Source organism: Centroberyx affinis, unplaced genomic scaffold, assembly GCF_046629955.1.
Source record: "Centroberyx affinis isolate AG114_WGS23_722 - 3 ecotype Tasmania unplaced genomic scaffold, CSIRO-AGI_Caff_v1 ptg003711l_1, whole genome shotgun sequence".
Classification (NCBI taxonomy): Eukaryota; Metazoa; Chordata; class Actinopteri; order Beryciformes; family Berycidae; genus Centroberyx; species Centroberyx affinis.
The window spans coordinates 554,431-566,531 of NW_027281601.1; the positions used below are offsets into that span (position 1 = coordinate 554,431).

The following is a 12,101-nucleotide window of genomic DNA, read 5'->3' on the forward strand; positions in this document are numbered from 1 at the left end:
TGGCGCCGCGCTCTGGGGGGGAACAATTTTACCCCGGACCCTCCCCTGCCTCGCCCTCGCCCGCAACACGAGCTCCGCACAGGCTTCAGAGAGAGAGAGGAGAAGCACTGCGTCAATCAACGGAGAGAGACAGGGAGGGGAGGACAGGGGGGGTAAGGGAGACAAGAGAGGGAACAGAGAAGGGAGAGAAGAGGAAGGGAGCATAGAGAGGGAGGAGTTTAAGAAGTGTAAAAAAGTTGGAAGGGAAGGAGGAAATAGGTATGGAGGGGAAGGAAAAGTAGGGAGACTGGAGTGGAAACATCAGGGAGGAATGGGTGAGGGAGGAGGCAGAAAAGACAGAGGTCAAAGGGGATGGGGCAAGAGGAGTGAGGGAGGAAGCCGCCAGGAAGGGAGGGGAGCAGAGGAGTGAGGTAGAGTGGTGGAGGAGGTGTTGAGGCAAAGAGTAGTTCTATCAAAGGGAGTTAGTGGGAGGTAAGGGAGGATGGAGGGAGGAGGTAAAAGAGTTAGAGGAGGAGAGCTTGAGGGGAAGTGTCCGGACTGCAGCAGAGCCAAAAGCCAGTGGAGTGGCTAATTGGAGGTTTGTCAGTCGCTATCCAATCACAGCTCAGGATTCAGGGTGTGGAGGGTTTGGGGGGAGCAGAGCCAGCACAGGCAGGCATGAGGTCATATCAGTGCAGCAGTTACCATGGTTACCGAGTCCCTCGATGTTCCAGCCCCCTCTCCACCCCTCCCTCACTCAAAACCTTCACGCACGTTCAACTCTCTTTCTCATACAAACACATACACACATTGAATTAACTCCTCCTTTACCTTGAGGTTGGGGGTCTGTGTCTGGTCCACAGTGAACCTCATGAGGATGGTGAACTGGAGGTCATTGGGGAAAGACTCTCTGCAGGATTAAAAAGACATCCATGCTAGGATCCAAGTGTGAACATCTCAGGAATGAAATAATGTTGTGTGTGTGAAGAAAAGAGGCCAAGAAAGACCCATGATCAAAGACAGCCAATCTACTGAAATTCAGATTGCACATACAGTATATGTGGGTCAACAGCTAATATAATCAACTTGAACTCACTGTCCCAATCCCATTCTGTATGCGAGTGTGTTACCGACCGTGTGATATCCAGCGCTCTCTGGACTTTGGCCTGAACGGAGCCCAGCAGGTCGGCTCCCATCTTCTTCAGCAGCTGGGTGAGCAGGACAAACAGCCAGTCCTGCAGGTCTTCCTTATGGACCAGAATGAAGTCCACCAGCGTCTCCAGGAACATGCTGAACACCTGGACACACACACACACACAGCATGGGTCACATGCAAAGACTCGGTCACTCACTAACTCACTCACACAGACAAAACGCCCCACACGCACACATGCACGTACACAAGTACTCCTGCATACATATGCATAATATAGGATATGCTGCTAAAGAGGGATCATGTGAGAGCAGTATTAGTTCCCGCGGTGAGGTTAGCAGTCATCCACGCATCCTTCCAGCTGTCCATACCTTCATTTCCAATCACCAATTATCTTAATCACACCCAAACTCATTAGTAGATGACCACAATGACACCGTTAATTACTTTACAAGACGCAACAGACACCAATCAGGCCCCATCATGATCATCTCTACATGCCGATGGTCGATTTCTGCACGACACTGTGGTCGCGGGCAACAACATGTGACATCGCCGAGGCAGGTTAGTGAGTGAGTAGTATGCTGTTGCCTTGGTAATTGGTCAGTCAGATTAATGAAGCAGATTCACATCCAAACACACAAACTTTAAAACAGGTGTCGTCAACCGACTGGCCAAACTTACTCTCTACAGAGAGTTCCAGAGGGGGGAGTGGCATGAGGGAGAGAGAGACACATCTGTTAGCATCCTGACCAAGTATACATAAACATGTGAGCATACACCTACAGAGGTGTGTGTTTTGTGTACGTGTGTATGTGTATGTTTTCATCAACTTATCAAACCCATGAAACTGATAAACATTTAATCTTGACCACGCATATAATCCGTTTATCATTTGCAAAATGTTTAAGAGTCTTTCACAAGGCAGCAACAACAACATCTGTAGAATCTGAAAAGTGTTGCTTTGTGTAGACTAGAAAAATGAAATGAAAGAAAAACTGATAGATATGGGAGAGTGACAGAGGAAGTGAGAATGGTCTGGACAGATAGATGGAGTGAGGAAAGGAAGCCGAGGTGAGATGTACCTTGAAGGAGGCTGAGCTTATACCGGATTCTGCCGTGCCGTACACCCTGCCGGAGTCTCGCTGAAATTCATGAAATCGTCACGTCAAACGAGGGGGAAGGGGAGGGGCTCACACACCTGACTGTGTGTGTGAGGTGATGGGAGTAGAGGTGGGGGGGGGGCACTCAAAACGCCGGAGGAAAAGTGGCGGTGTTAGAGAAGACGAACCGCAGCAGATTAGTCAGAAAGAAGAGCTGGCAGCCAAATTATGTGTGTATGTGTGTGTGCATGAGTGTGTGTGTGTGTGAGTGTATGAGTGTGTGTGCGGTCAGTGTCATCGCTTCAGACTATGCAGGAAGGGAGGGAGGGAGGGGGGGGAAGAGGTATTGTAGTGGACGCAGTGAGCACACAGCCAGCGGATTGGCTGATGAATAGTGATAGAGCAATCCCATTGGACAGCGGAGAGTGTGAGGTCACACACAAACTCAGGCGTGGCATGCCGTTAGAAACCAGTCAGCTACCGTCGCACGCTCTGCATGCCTGTGTTCATCATGTCTGTCTGTATGTTCATACTGATGTGTGTGTGTACATCTGAGGATATATGTTGACCCTGTTTATCCCGTGTTCAAGCCTCAATGTGTTAATGAATATATTTAATATTTTCAGTGTATAAAAATGTTAACTAATGTGTGTTCAATTTTCCTTGTTTCGGCAGAATCCGGTACAGTGGACGATGGTGGGATAAACAAAGCATTTGGAACCAAGGTAAAATCAAAGTGGGTGGATAATGAATATTCATGTCATTGTGGTACTGTACATGAGTGCCTTGTGTGCACGTGTGTTTGCGTGAGCGAGTACATGCATGCACCCATACCTTACTGTGAGGGTCTGCAAACATCCTGGTGAAGATTTCACATAGCCTCTTCAACTCGACCCGACTGCAGACAAAAAGAAACACAGTTTGATGAAAATGACCAACTAATTTCGAGTGAGATTTAGCGCTCGCCTGCCCTGTGATACGCTGACCTGAGGGTGCGCTGGTTCTTAAGCAGGGCCTGCAGGCCCAGGAGCCCCTCCTTCCTCTCAGACCAGTTGGCACTGGCACAGCGGTTCAGCACCTGGCAAAGGACACAAACACACACAGGGCTGTTGATTTATGTATTAGGGATGGGTCGTGATTTTCAAATTTTCGAATAGTCATTAAATTATAAAAAATCGAATAGTTTATGCGACTATCGTCTTGTCTTAAAAAGTATATTTTCATAGCTTGCTAGTAGTAAATAGCTATGGCTTGATTAGCCTCAGGCCGGCAGGCATTGCTGCCTGCCTGGCATTGCTGTTGGGGCTAATCATAATATGGCTTGATTAGCCCCGAACTGGTCCTTCTCTCGTTAAAAGGAGAGTAGGAGAGAAGGTTGTGCCCGGGAATGGGGGGGAATGGGGGGTGATCTTCGAAGAATGGTGGAATAGTTCCAACGTCAAAAATACTATTCGATAGTGAATATCGAATAGTATTTTTGCTTGAAATGCCCATCCCTATTATGTATGGACTGGTATTCGGTATTAAGCAAAATCCGGCTGAAACAAGGTATAAATATTTTAAAATCTACTTAACAGTAAAATCTGACACTAAAGTGACTTGAATTTCTGCTTTTTTCACATGTACAATAATGTTAGATGATGTTTAAGGAAGGAAAATTATTATATCAGTCATTTTTGTCATCAAATTAATGTCAAACTAAATCTATATTGTTCAGTAAAAGTGAAGGACTGTACTGGAACTCAACATCAAATATTGTTTGAATTGCAGTCAAAAACTGATATTACCAGTTGAGCCACCAGGACTCTCTGTATATGTTCATTTTATTTGTTATAGCATGGATTATTTGAACTCCAACTGGTTACTTCAGTACTGAGGACTTGAGACTAGACTTGGACTTGAGATTTGTTGACTCAACACGTTTGCACTGTGTTCTCAGCTGTGATACTCTGTACTGCTGTGGCTGCTGACCTCTGCAACGTCTTCGGTCTGTCTCATGTAGGTGGGGATGGCTCCTCCATTCCTGGAGCTGTAGGACCTCTCGGAGCAGGCGCTGGACGCGTCGCTGTTGGCGTCGTCATCAGAGTACATGCCGTAGTTCTCGTACCGCCGCCGGGCCGGCTTCTTCTGCAAGAGGAGGACAGGAACGGAGAGGGAGTGAAATGAAGCTAGGAAATGAAAACACTGACATAATATGCACTGACGTATCTGCACAAAACACAGAAATATACACAGCTAAACACACACACAACACACATATGAGGCGGGAGAAGAAGCTGACCTTGGACCGCATGTCTCCCAACAGCTGACAGCGTTAAACAGAGGTAGAACCATGGGTTAGTCAGACACACACACACTCCAGGAGGCGCACAAACTCCAGGAGCTGTGAGCTGCACATGCTGATAGCTGGCTAGAATGTGCACTGTGAGTCTACATATTGGTTTCTTGTATGTTTATTTGTTTGGTAGCATGTGTGTGTGTGAGTTTTGTGTGTCTTCATACCAGCGCGTCTGCGAGAGCCTCTTCTACGTCTGAGCCAGTGTTGAGGACCCTCATGGCACTGACTGATGAAGACAGACGACTGGACTGACTGATGCCAAACCCTGATCCTGTGGGCAGAGACAGAGAAAGACAGACGGAAAGAAGAAGAAGAAAGAAAAGAGGATAGGAGCAGAAAATATTACAAAACTTTAGAGAGATGCATCTATATAATTCCTTGGAGACTCAGACTCTCTAACACACTCCTCCACTCTTTCAACCACCTCTCACTTATCCACTTGTGAGGAACTTCACTCGCTCTCCTCGTCATCCACTCTCTCCCTTTTACTCAACTCGCACACACTATATTTCCCATGAGCCACCCCGGTAAGTTGACGTGATGACTTGTTAAATGACATGATAACCCCCGACATCACAGGTGTCTCTGGGGAGAAAAAGGTATGAATGACATAAAACACAGGAGGACGAGTGGGTTTCTCTGCAGAGAAGGGGCGGAGCTAAATAAGGAAACAAAAGGACAATAGTAAAACTGGCAGAATGGTTGTCGTGGCAAAACTGGTGGAATGGTTGCCAGGGCAACTGAACGGGTGGAAGCATGCGTTTCCACTGGAAGCTTCGACGTCCTGGAGTGTAATGTAAGAAACGGAGACCAACGGAGAAGAAAAGGAACAGGCTGACAAAATAAAGGAAAAGATGCGCAGAACTAAAAAAAACAAAAAGAAAAAGACGTTGGCGGAGAGAACAAAATTAAGACTCAGTGGGTGGATGAGTGACGGAGAAATAGTGGTACTCAGCCTTCACCTGCAGCACCAAAAGCATCAGGTGTGTGGAGAGCTCCGGTGGAGCGAGAGTAGCTCCGCGTTGCTGCAACCGAGAACAACACACACGTACAGAGTTTAACACACACACACACACACACACACACACAGAACAGAGAGACACACGCAACCCCCACACTGTTAGAACAGAGTGTGAGAGTAGAGAGAAAAGGCCGACAACCATGCAAACACATGCCAGTGTATGAGTGTTTGTTTCTTTTAAATCACACTCAGTGTGTCCAAATGAGATTCCCTGCAGCGCTGAGAAGTCCAACATATTTTCTGTTTTGAGATTTTTAGTAGCCGTCAGAACAAAACAGATATCTGATTAAACTAAAAATGTGACAAACAACAGCCCTCCGCCTTGAGCACACCCAGCAAAAAGTAGGAAAAACCTAATGTGGAAAACAAAGTTGCTGGGGTCTCGACACAGAGGCTCTCTCTTTTTTTCTCGTCTCTCTTCTCTGATGTCGTACTCATCCTGTTTTTAACAACACATCCCTCTGACTCGGGGATCCGTCCGCTACTGCTACTCACCGAGGGGTGTGAAGGAGCGTACGGGGCTGGTGTCCCGGCTGCTCTCCCTGCTGGCCTCTCTGCTGCAGCCCTGACTCATACTGGGCCGTGGGATACGACTGCCCCGAGCTAACGCCACCCGGGTTACAACACCACACCGCAGCAGGGGAGAGAGGGGGAGGGGGGGAAGAGCAGAAGAGGAAAGAAAAGTAGGAGTAAGAACAGAAGAGAAGAGAAGGCAAAGATGAATACAGTGGAGGACAGAATAGGAAGACGTAGTAAAAACACAAGAGGAAGGAGGCAAGAGGAGGAGGAACATAAATGAAGGAGACGGCAAAAAGAGGAGGAAGGAAGACGGATATATGAGCAGTGAGGAGGAAGGGGACAAAGAGAGAGAGGGGAAAGGTACATATATAAAGACACAAACAAAGAGAGAGAATAGAGGCAAGAGTGACAAACTGACAGAAACAAGAAAGCACAGGTCTACTGGCCCTGAGGGAGCATCTCAACAGACTGAAGTGGCTCCTTCTCCTCATCCCCAGTGCAGAGGGAGCAAGGACAGGGAGTCACCTTAGAAGATTGAGGTGCACCCAAAAGGAGCACAGGACTGCTGGACTCAGAAATCACATGTAAATATAACAGTTTCATATTCACATACACACTCTCACGCTCACTGTCTCTTTTTCTCACACGCAAACACACAGAATAGAAAAGGAAGTGATTTGAGGTGAATTTAGAGATTGAGGAGTGGGAGGGGGGGGATCTGCGTTTTCATCCAGTTGCATCGCAATCAACCTCACTGTTCATTGGTCAGCTTCAGCACCCACCCAGCCAATCAGGGTTAATCACAGCCTACCGAAGGGTTACAAAAGCCTGATGAAGCTTTGCTGATCCTGTGAGAAGATTCATTCACGGGCCGCTGCCAACAGGTTAGTACGGAGGGGAGGGGGGGTGGGGTGCTTTCGCATTCTTAGTAGCATGGAGATCTGCTGATCACCATGGGAACCCGTCACCGTAACAACACAGCCAGGAAGTCACAGACAGGTTAGAGAGATGGGTTCTGGGCGTGAGAGATTGTGTGAGAGATTTGGAGTGATGGATGGAGTTAAGGGATGAGGGATGGAGAGATGAGGAGAGAAATTGAGAGAGACAGATTGATGTGGAGAGATGGATAGCAGGGTGATCTGGTCGACGTCGGAGCCTTACCTCCTCTGCTCGCTCCGTTGTAGATGGAACTAATGCTGGAGGGAGCTGGAGGGACAGAGGGAGGGAGAGGGAGAAAAGGAGGAGCAGAAGAAGAAAAGGTAGACAGGGAGCAACAGGGAAGAAAGAGAGTTGAAGTACGAGGATATAAGGACCATTGAGTGTGGGTGTGTGTGTTTCTGTGTGCGTGCTTGCATTGCATCACTGTGTATCAAAGGCAATATCCTTGGACAAGTCATTGCTCAGCTGAGTTTATAGATACATGACATCATATAAGCCCTAGAGCAGCAGTTATAAAATTAGTAAGTCAATAAGTGACATAAATCCCCAGAAAATAAAACTCAGGAAGGCAGAGAGTAGAGGGAGAATTTAATTGGTTCAAAAAGTCATGAATGAAACCAAAACCTAATCCAGATGGAGGGAGAAACAGAGGGAGACAGAGAGGGATGTTCAGGAGTCTTATGTGTGTGTGAGCGTGTCTGTGTGTGTGATTCTGGGAAAAGTTCAGTCATGCAAAGGGAAAGGCTGTCAAGTACAGCAATACATACACCATTTGGTTGTATAGTACTTGATGCTAAAGTGTGAGTGTGTGTGTGTCTGGGCTTCCCTTTATTAACTGGTGTGTGTGTGTGTGTGTGTGTGTGTGTGTGTGTGTGTGTGTCTCCTCACCGACAGACAGGCGGGTGGGGGAGGAGTCTCTGGAGCAGCCCTGGCTGCGGGGGATGCGGCTGCGTCTGTGCCCCGCCCCTCCGGCCCCGGCCAGCACCCTCTGGGCCCCCGAGCTCATGGTGCTCAGGGCCGTACTCGTCAGCACGCGGCCTGGGGAGCCGCTCCGACTGCCCGCTGCACAGAGAGACGAGCGAGGGAGAGAGGAGCACAAAGTACAGAGAGAAGGGAGAAAGAAAAGTCAGAGTCTTACTCATGCAACAGATGTAATTTAACAGTGAAAGCTACAGAGCTGCTACTACTTTACCAATCCCCTTCTGAGGTGAGGACAGTGGACACTGGTCTTATATCAAACATGGTGACTGTCTTCTGATGGGAGAATGTTCTTACCGTTTCTCACAGTGATAGAATACGACTTAATGTATCTACAACTTTGCGGTCTATATACACAACTGACGAGGAGTCAGAGTAGGATCCTGTCCTTCAATTAGTGGCATTGGTTTCCAAGCACTTATATTAGAAGTCAAGTTGAAAAAACAGCAGACACTACAGTGTTTGGCACAATTGGAAAGGGGATTCTTGAGTGTGAGGAGAGTTGGAAACCATTCTGAAGCAAAATTTCATTTGATTGGGCAACTTTTTTATTTGAAAAATTTGACACCTTTTCTTACAAAATCTTTGATATTACTAAATTAAAACAAATAATGTTACTATTTCCAAGGATAGTGGATAATTTAAGTAATAGTTTGACAAAAGATGACACTTAAAGACACAAAGGCTCTTCTATCTTTTAACAATATTGAATGATACACTTCCAGAAATGCTTTTTCCCCAAAAATGAATATATAATGTTTGGTCAATTTCTCCTCCCCATGACATCCCGTCTCCAAGTGCAAAGCCCATAGTGCATCTTGCTCTACAACAATAGTCCTGTCTACTTGAACACAAACAGTTTAGGAGAAGCTTCTTTGCAGTGCTGGATATTAAGTGTGTGAACAGACTTTCGGGGAACAAGCTCCTGTGCTCAACACACAAAGCTGGACCTACAACACAGATCCCCCCCCCCAAAAAATGAAAATTAGCACAATGACCAGACTACCTTGCTCTCTTTTTCTCACACACACGAAAACATAAGCCACACACACTTTCAACACAGAACAGACGCAACCTTCTACACACACTGTGAGTCTAAATTCTAGTATCCAGTGACATACAGCTAACTGAAAACATCTAATCTAAATGACAGAAAGAAGGTAAGTGAAAGCGAGGTTGTCTTGACATCTTTAATGGAATCTGCCTTTGAATTTATAGTATCTTTTATCATATAAAGCTCCCTCTGTTTGGTCTCTTGTCTTTCTCTATTATCGGTCTTACTCAACTCTCCCTCCCTGTCTCCCCTCGTCTCACTCCATTTACAGATACACAAAGCACATCTGGACACTTTGCTATTAGTCTCTTTTTTATCCCCATTAGCATTACAAAGCTCTCACTTCTTACCATTTTTATGGTTGTCAATCTGTTGACAACCAAGAGAGTGAAATATGTGAGGTGACATACCAAACAAAATTAAAAATGTTTAGATTTAATTTGCATGGGATCTAAAGATACATCTTTTGGCTGACTAAATTCTAGCAGGGGAGGGTGTGTTTGTTTTTCCATGTAAAACTTTTCCATTCCCTCTTTCCATGCATCAGAGGTTTCCTGTTATGCTATAGCTCCCTTTCCCTCTTTCACTACTGAGTTAAGACAACCCTATGGCTACAGCCAGGCACACATAAGAGTGCAGAAACCCAAGGTTCCCAAAGCAGTGTGTTTAGCTTGGTTATAGAGCAGCCATGTTAACAGTCTGTGCCTACAAGTCCCAGCATGCCTCAGCCAGAGTGGGAGGAGCCTTAAGTGACCAGTCTGGGTGCACGTGAGGAAGGGGGAGGTCAGGGGAACAGAGGATAGGCAGTAAAGATAGGAGAGCGGGTAAAAAGAAGTAGCGTTATAATCTTACCACCAACGGGGGTAGCAGACTGAGATCCTGAGCGATTAAGCCCATTGGTTGAGAGGAGGGGGAAGCAGAGGCCAGGGGAAGGAACAGCAGATTAAACCAGATGAATTATGGGTGTTAGCGCACAAAGCGTCATGGGAGTTAGAACACAGAGCATGATGGGAGCGTATCCTGGCGTTCCACACCGAGAATGAGGGCGGAGCCAAAACACTTTGATTAAATAAATCAATTTAGGAGAAAGAAAACAATAAAATAAGCATAGAAAGCGCGTTGCTGAAAACGAACACACACACACTGAACCAGCTGCAGATGATGGACCAGGAGAAGCAGTGCATGTTGTTACGGCCAGCATGGCACATGAATGAAGCGTAGCTTGTTCACAATGAGGAAAAGTAAAAAATGCCCCAAAGCAAATATGCTCAAAAACCAACACGCACACACACACACACAAATCTGTCTAACCCTCTAGTCAGCTGCCCTTCCCTCTCTCTCTCTTAATCTGCTGCTCTGAGATTCTGGCTTTGCAGCCGGAGCTCAACTCTTGATCTGAAGGCTTCCATCTGGTCCTCTGTCTAAATGTCTGCCAGGGTGGATCTGATTGGTTCACGGGGCCTGTGGTCCAATCACTGACCCATCCTCTTTGAAACTTGGGTCCAAGCGGGTGTCAAATCCATTAGGCCACAAGCAGCACATTTGAACTCCAGTAGTCTTGGAAAGCAGGCACAAACACATCTGCTTTAGTGCTGCAATAGTGGAGCTAGCTCGGAGCCGTTTGTTATGCTGCTTGTTTGTTGGAGTGTTTTGAATAACTTTAATGACAGCCAGAGCCAGGCTAGAGCAGCGGAAATGAACTGTCCACCACAACACCCTCAGTGATGAGACACAGCATGCAGAGAAACACACACACACCCACCTACACGCACTCATTCCTCCACACACAAAACACATTGATCAGAATGAGAGCGACAGCGGGTGGGCCACCTATCCCACTGTGGTACACACAAACACACACACACACACACACTCTTATTCTGACATACAGACAGAATACCTGGCGTGCAATCGGATTCGTCGGAACCTGAAGGCATAAAAACATTTACATGGAGCTTATTGTCACCGTGACGGCAACAAGTACAGAAACTCCACAAAGAGTAACTTAGAAACCACACACACACTCTGGCACCCAGAATGTTTCTCTCACAACCGGCTGCAAGTCACATTGTGTGTTTTGCTGGGTGGGAGGGGGTACGTACGTTGTGACTGGGACACCATCTTGGTGCGGCTGCGTCCTCGTGAGTCCACCTGGCTGGTCACTCCGCTGGCAGTGGACAAGGGCTGCTTGGTACGTAGACGACCTGGACGTATCCAGAGGGAAAACCGTAAGAATACACAGACACACACATCCAAAACACACCGTATTCTCTAGGCTGATACAGCTAATCACACTAGGTTTGCAGCAGAATAAAGCCTAGAACCTAGGAAGCACTACAGCTGAGAAAAAGCTACTATTGCTGGAAGCTGCCGAATGATTAAGTCCTTAACTATACAGTCACATACAGCCATTCATCCATCCAATCATCCAATCAGCAAGGTGCACACACAGATATGTACACAGTAGGGATGCTTCAACGGATTGGCCACCAGTCAGTATAAAGGACATATTCAGTAAAACATTCATTTAAAGCATAATGTAATTACCAAACTGTTATTTGGATCTGTGTCGGCAAACTTTCATATTAAAAAAAAACTGTGATGGGTACCAGTTCCAAAAATTCCGACTGGAGCATCCCTAAGAGACACACACATACACACACACACACACCTAACCACAGTCTTACCATTGTCTGACCTGGTCCCTACAGACAGACAAAGAAGGAGCAGGTTGTAAATCTCACATTTCACCTAACACCTCAACAAACATGTAATTTGCATAATTTGATGCAAGTCATGATAAGGTTTGCAGACTGCGCACTAACAATATGATCATTATCCTATCAGACTACTTTATTTCATTCCTACATTACACCTATACAATACCTATATAACAATGAACAGATCAATCTGTAGTTGGTTTGGTAATTTCCTTCTCTCTTACAAGATTAAACTTTAGTAAAAGCAGGAGATGATCTTAGATGTTTAAATCATCTGAGCCATGAGGTGATGAAAAG

The 12,101-nt window shown here is 46.3% G+C and overlaps 1 protein-coding gene across 1 annotated transcript in view; it reads right to left on the reverse strand.

Moving 5' to 3' along the window:
- clasp2 (cytoplasmic linker associated protein 2) overlaps nt 1-12,101 on the reverse strand; it is a 57,528-nt gene that overhangs the window by 7,613 nt on the left and 37,814 nt on the right. Inside the window, 16 exon segments of the mRNA XM_071540750.1 lie at nt 811-889; nt 1,114-1,277; nt 1,817-1,819; nt 2,218-2,277; nt 3,070-3,133; nt 3,222-3,313; nt 4,207-4,362; nt 4,517-4,540; nt 4,738-4,844; nt 5,536-5,598; nt 6,090-6,197; nt 7,275-7,319; nt 7,941-8,114; nt 9,937-9,963; nt 10,985-11,011; nt 11,187-11,288. Coding sequence (XP_071396851.1) covers nt 811-889; nt 1,114-1,277; nt 1,817-1,819; nt 2,218-2,277; nt 3,070-3,133; nt 3,222-3,313; nt 4,207-4,362; nt 4,517-4,540; nt 4,738-4,844; nt 5,536-5,598; nt 6,090-6,197; nt 7,275-7,319; nt 7,941-8,114; nt 9,937-9,963; nt 10,985-11,011; nt 11,187-11,288 — 1,295 coding nt within the window.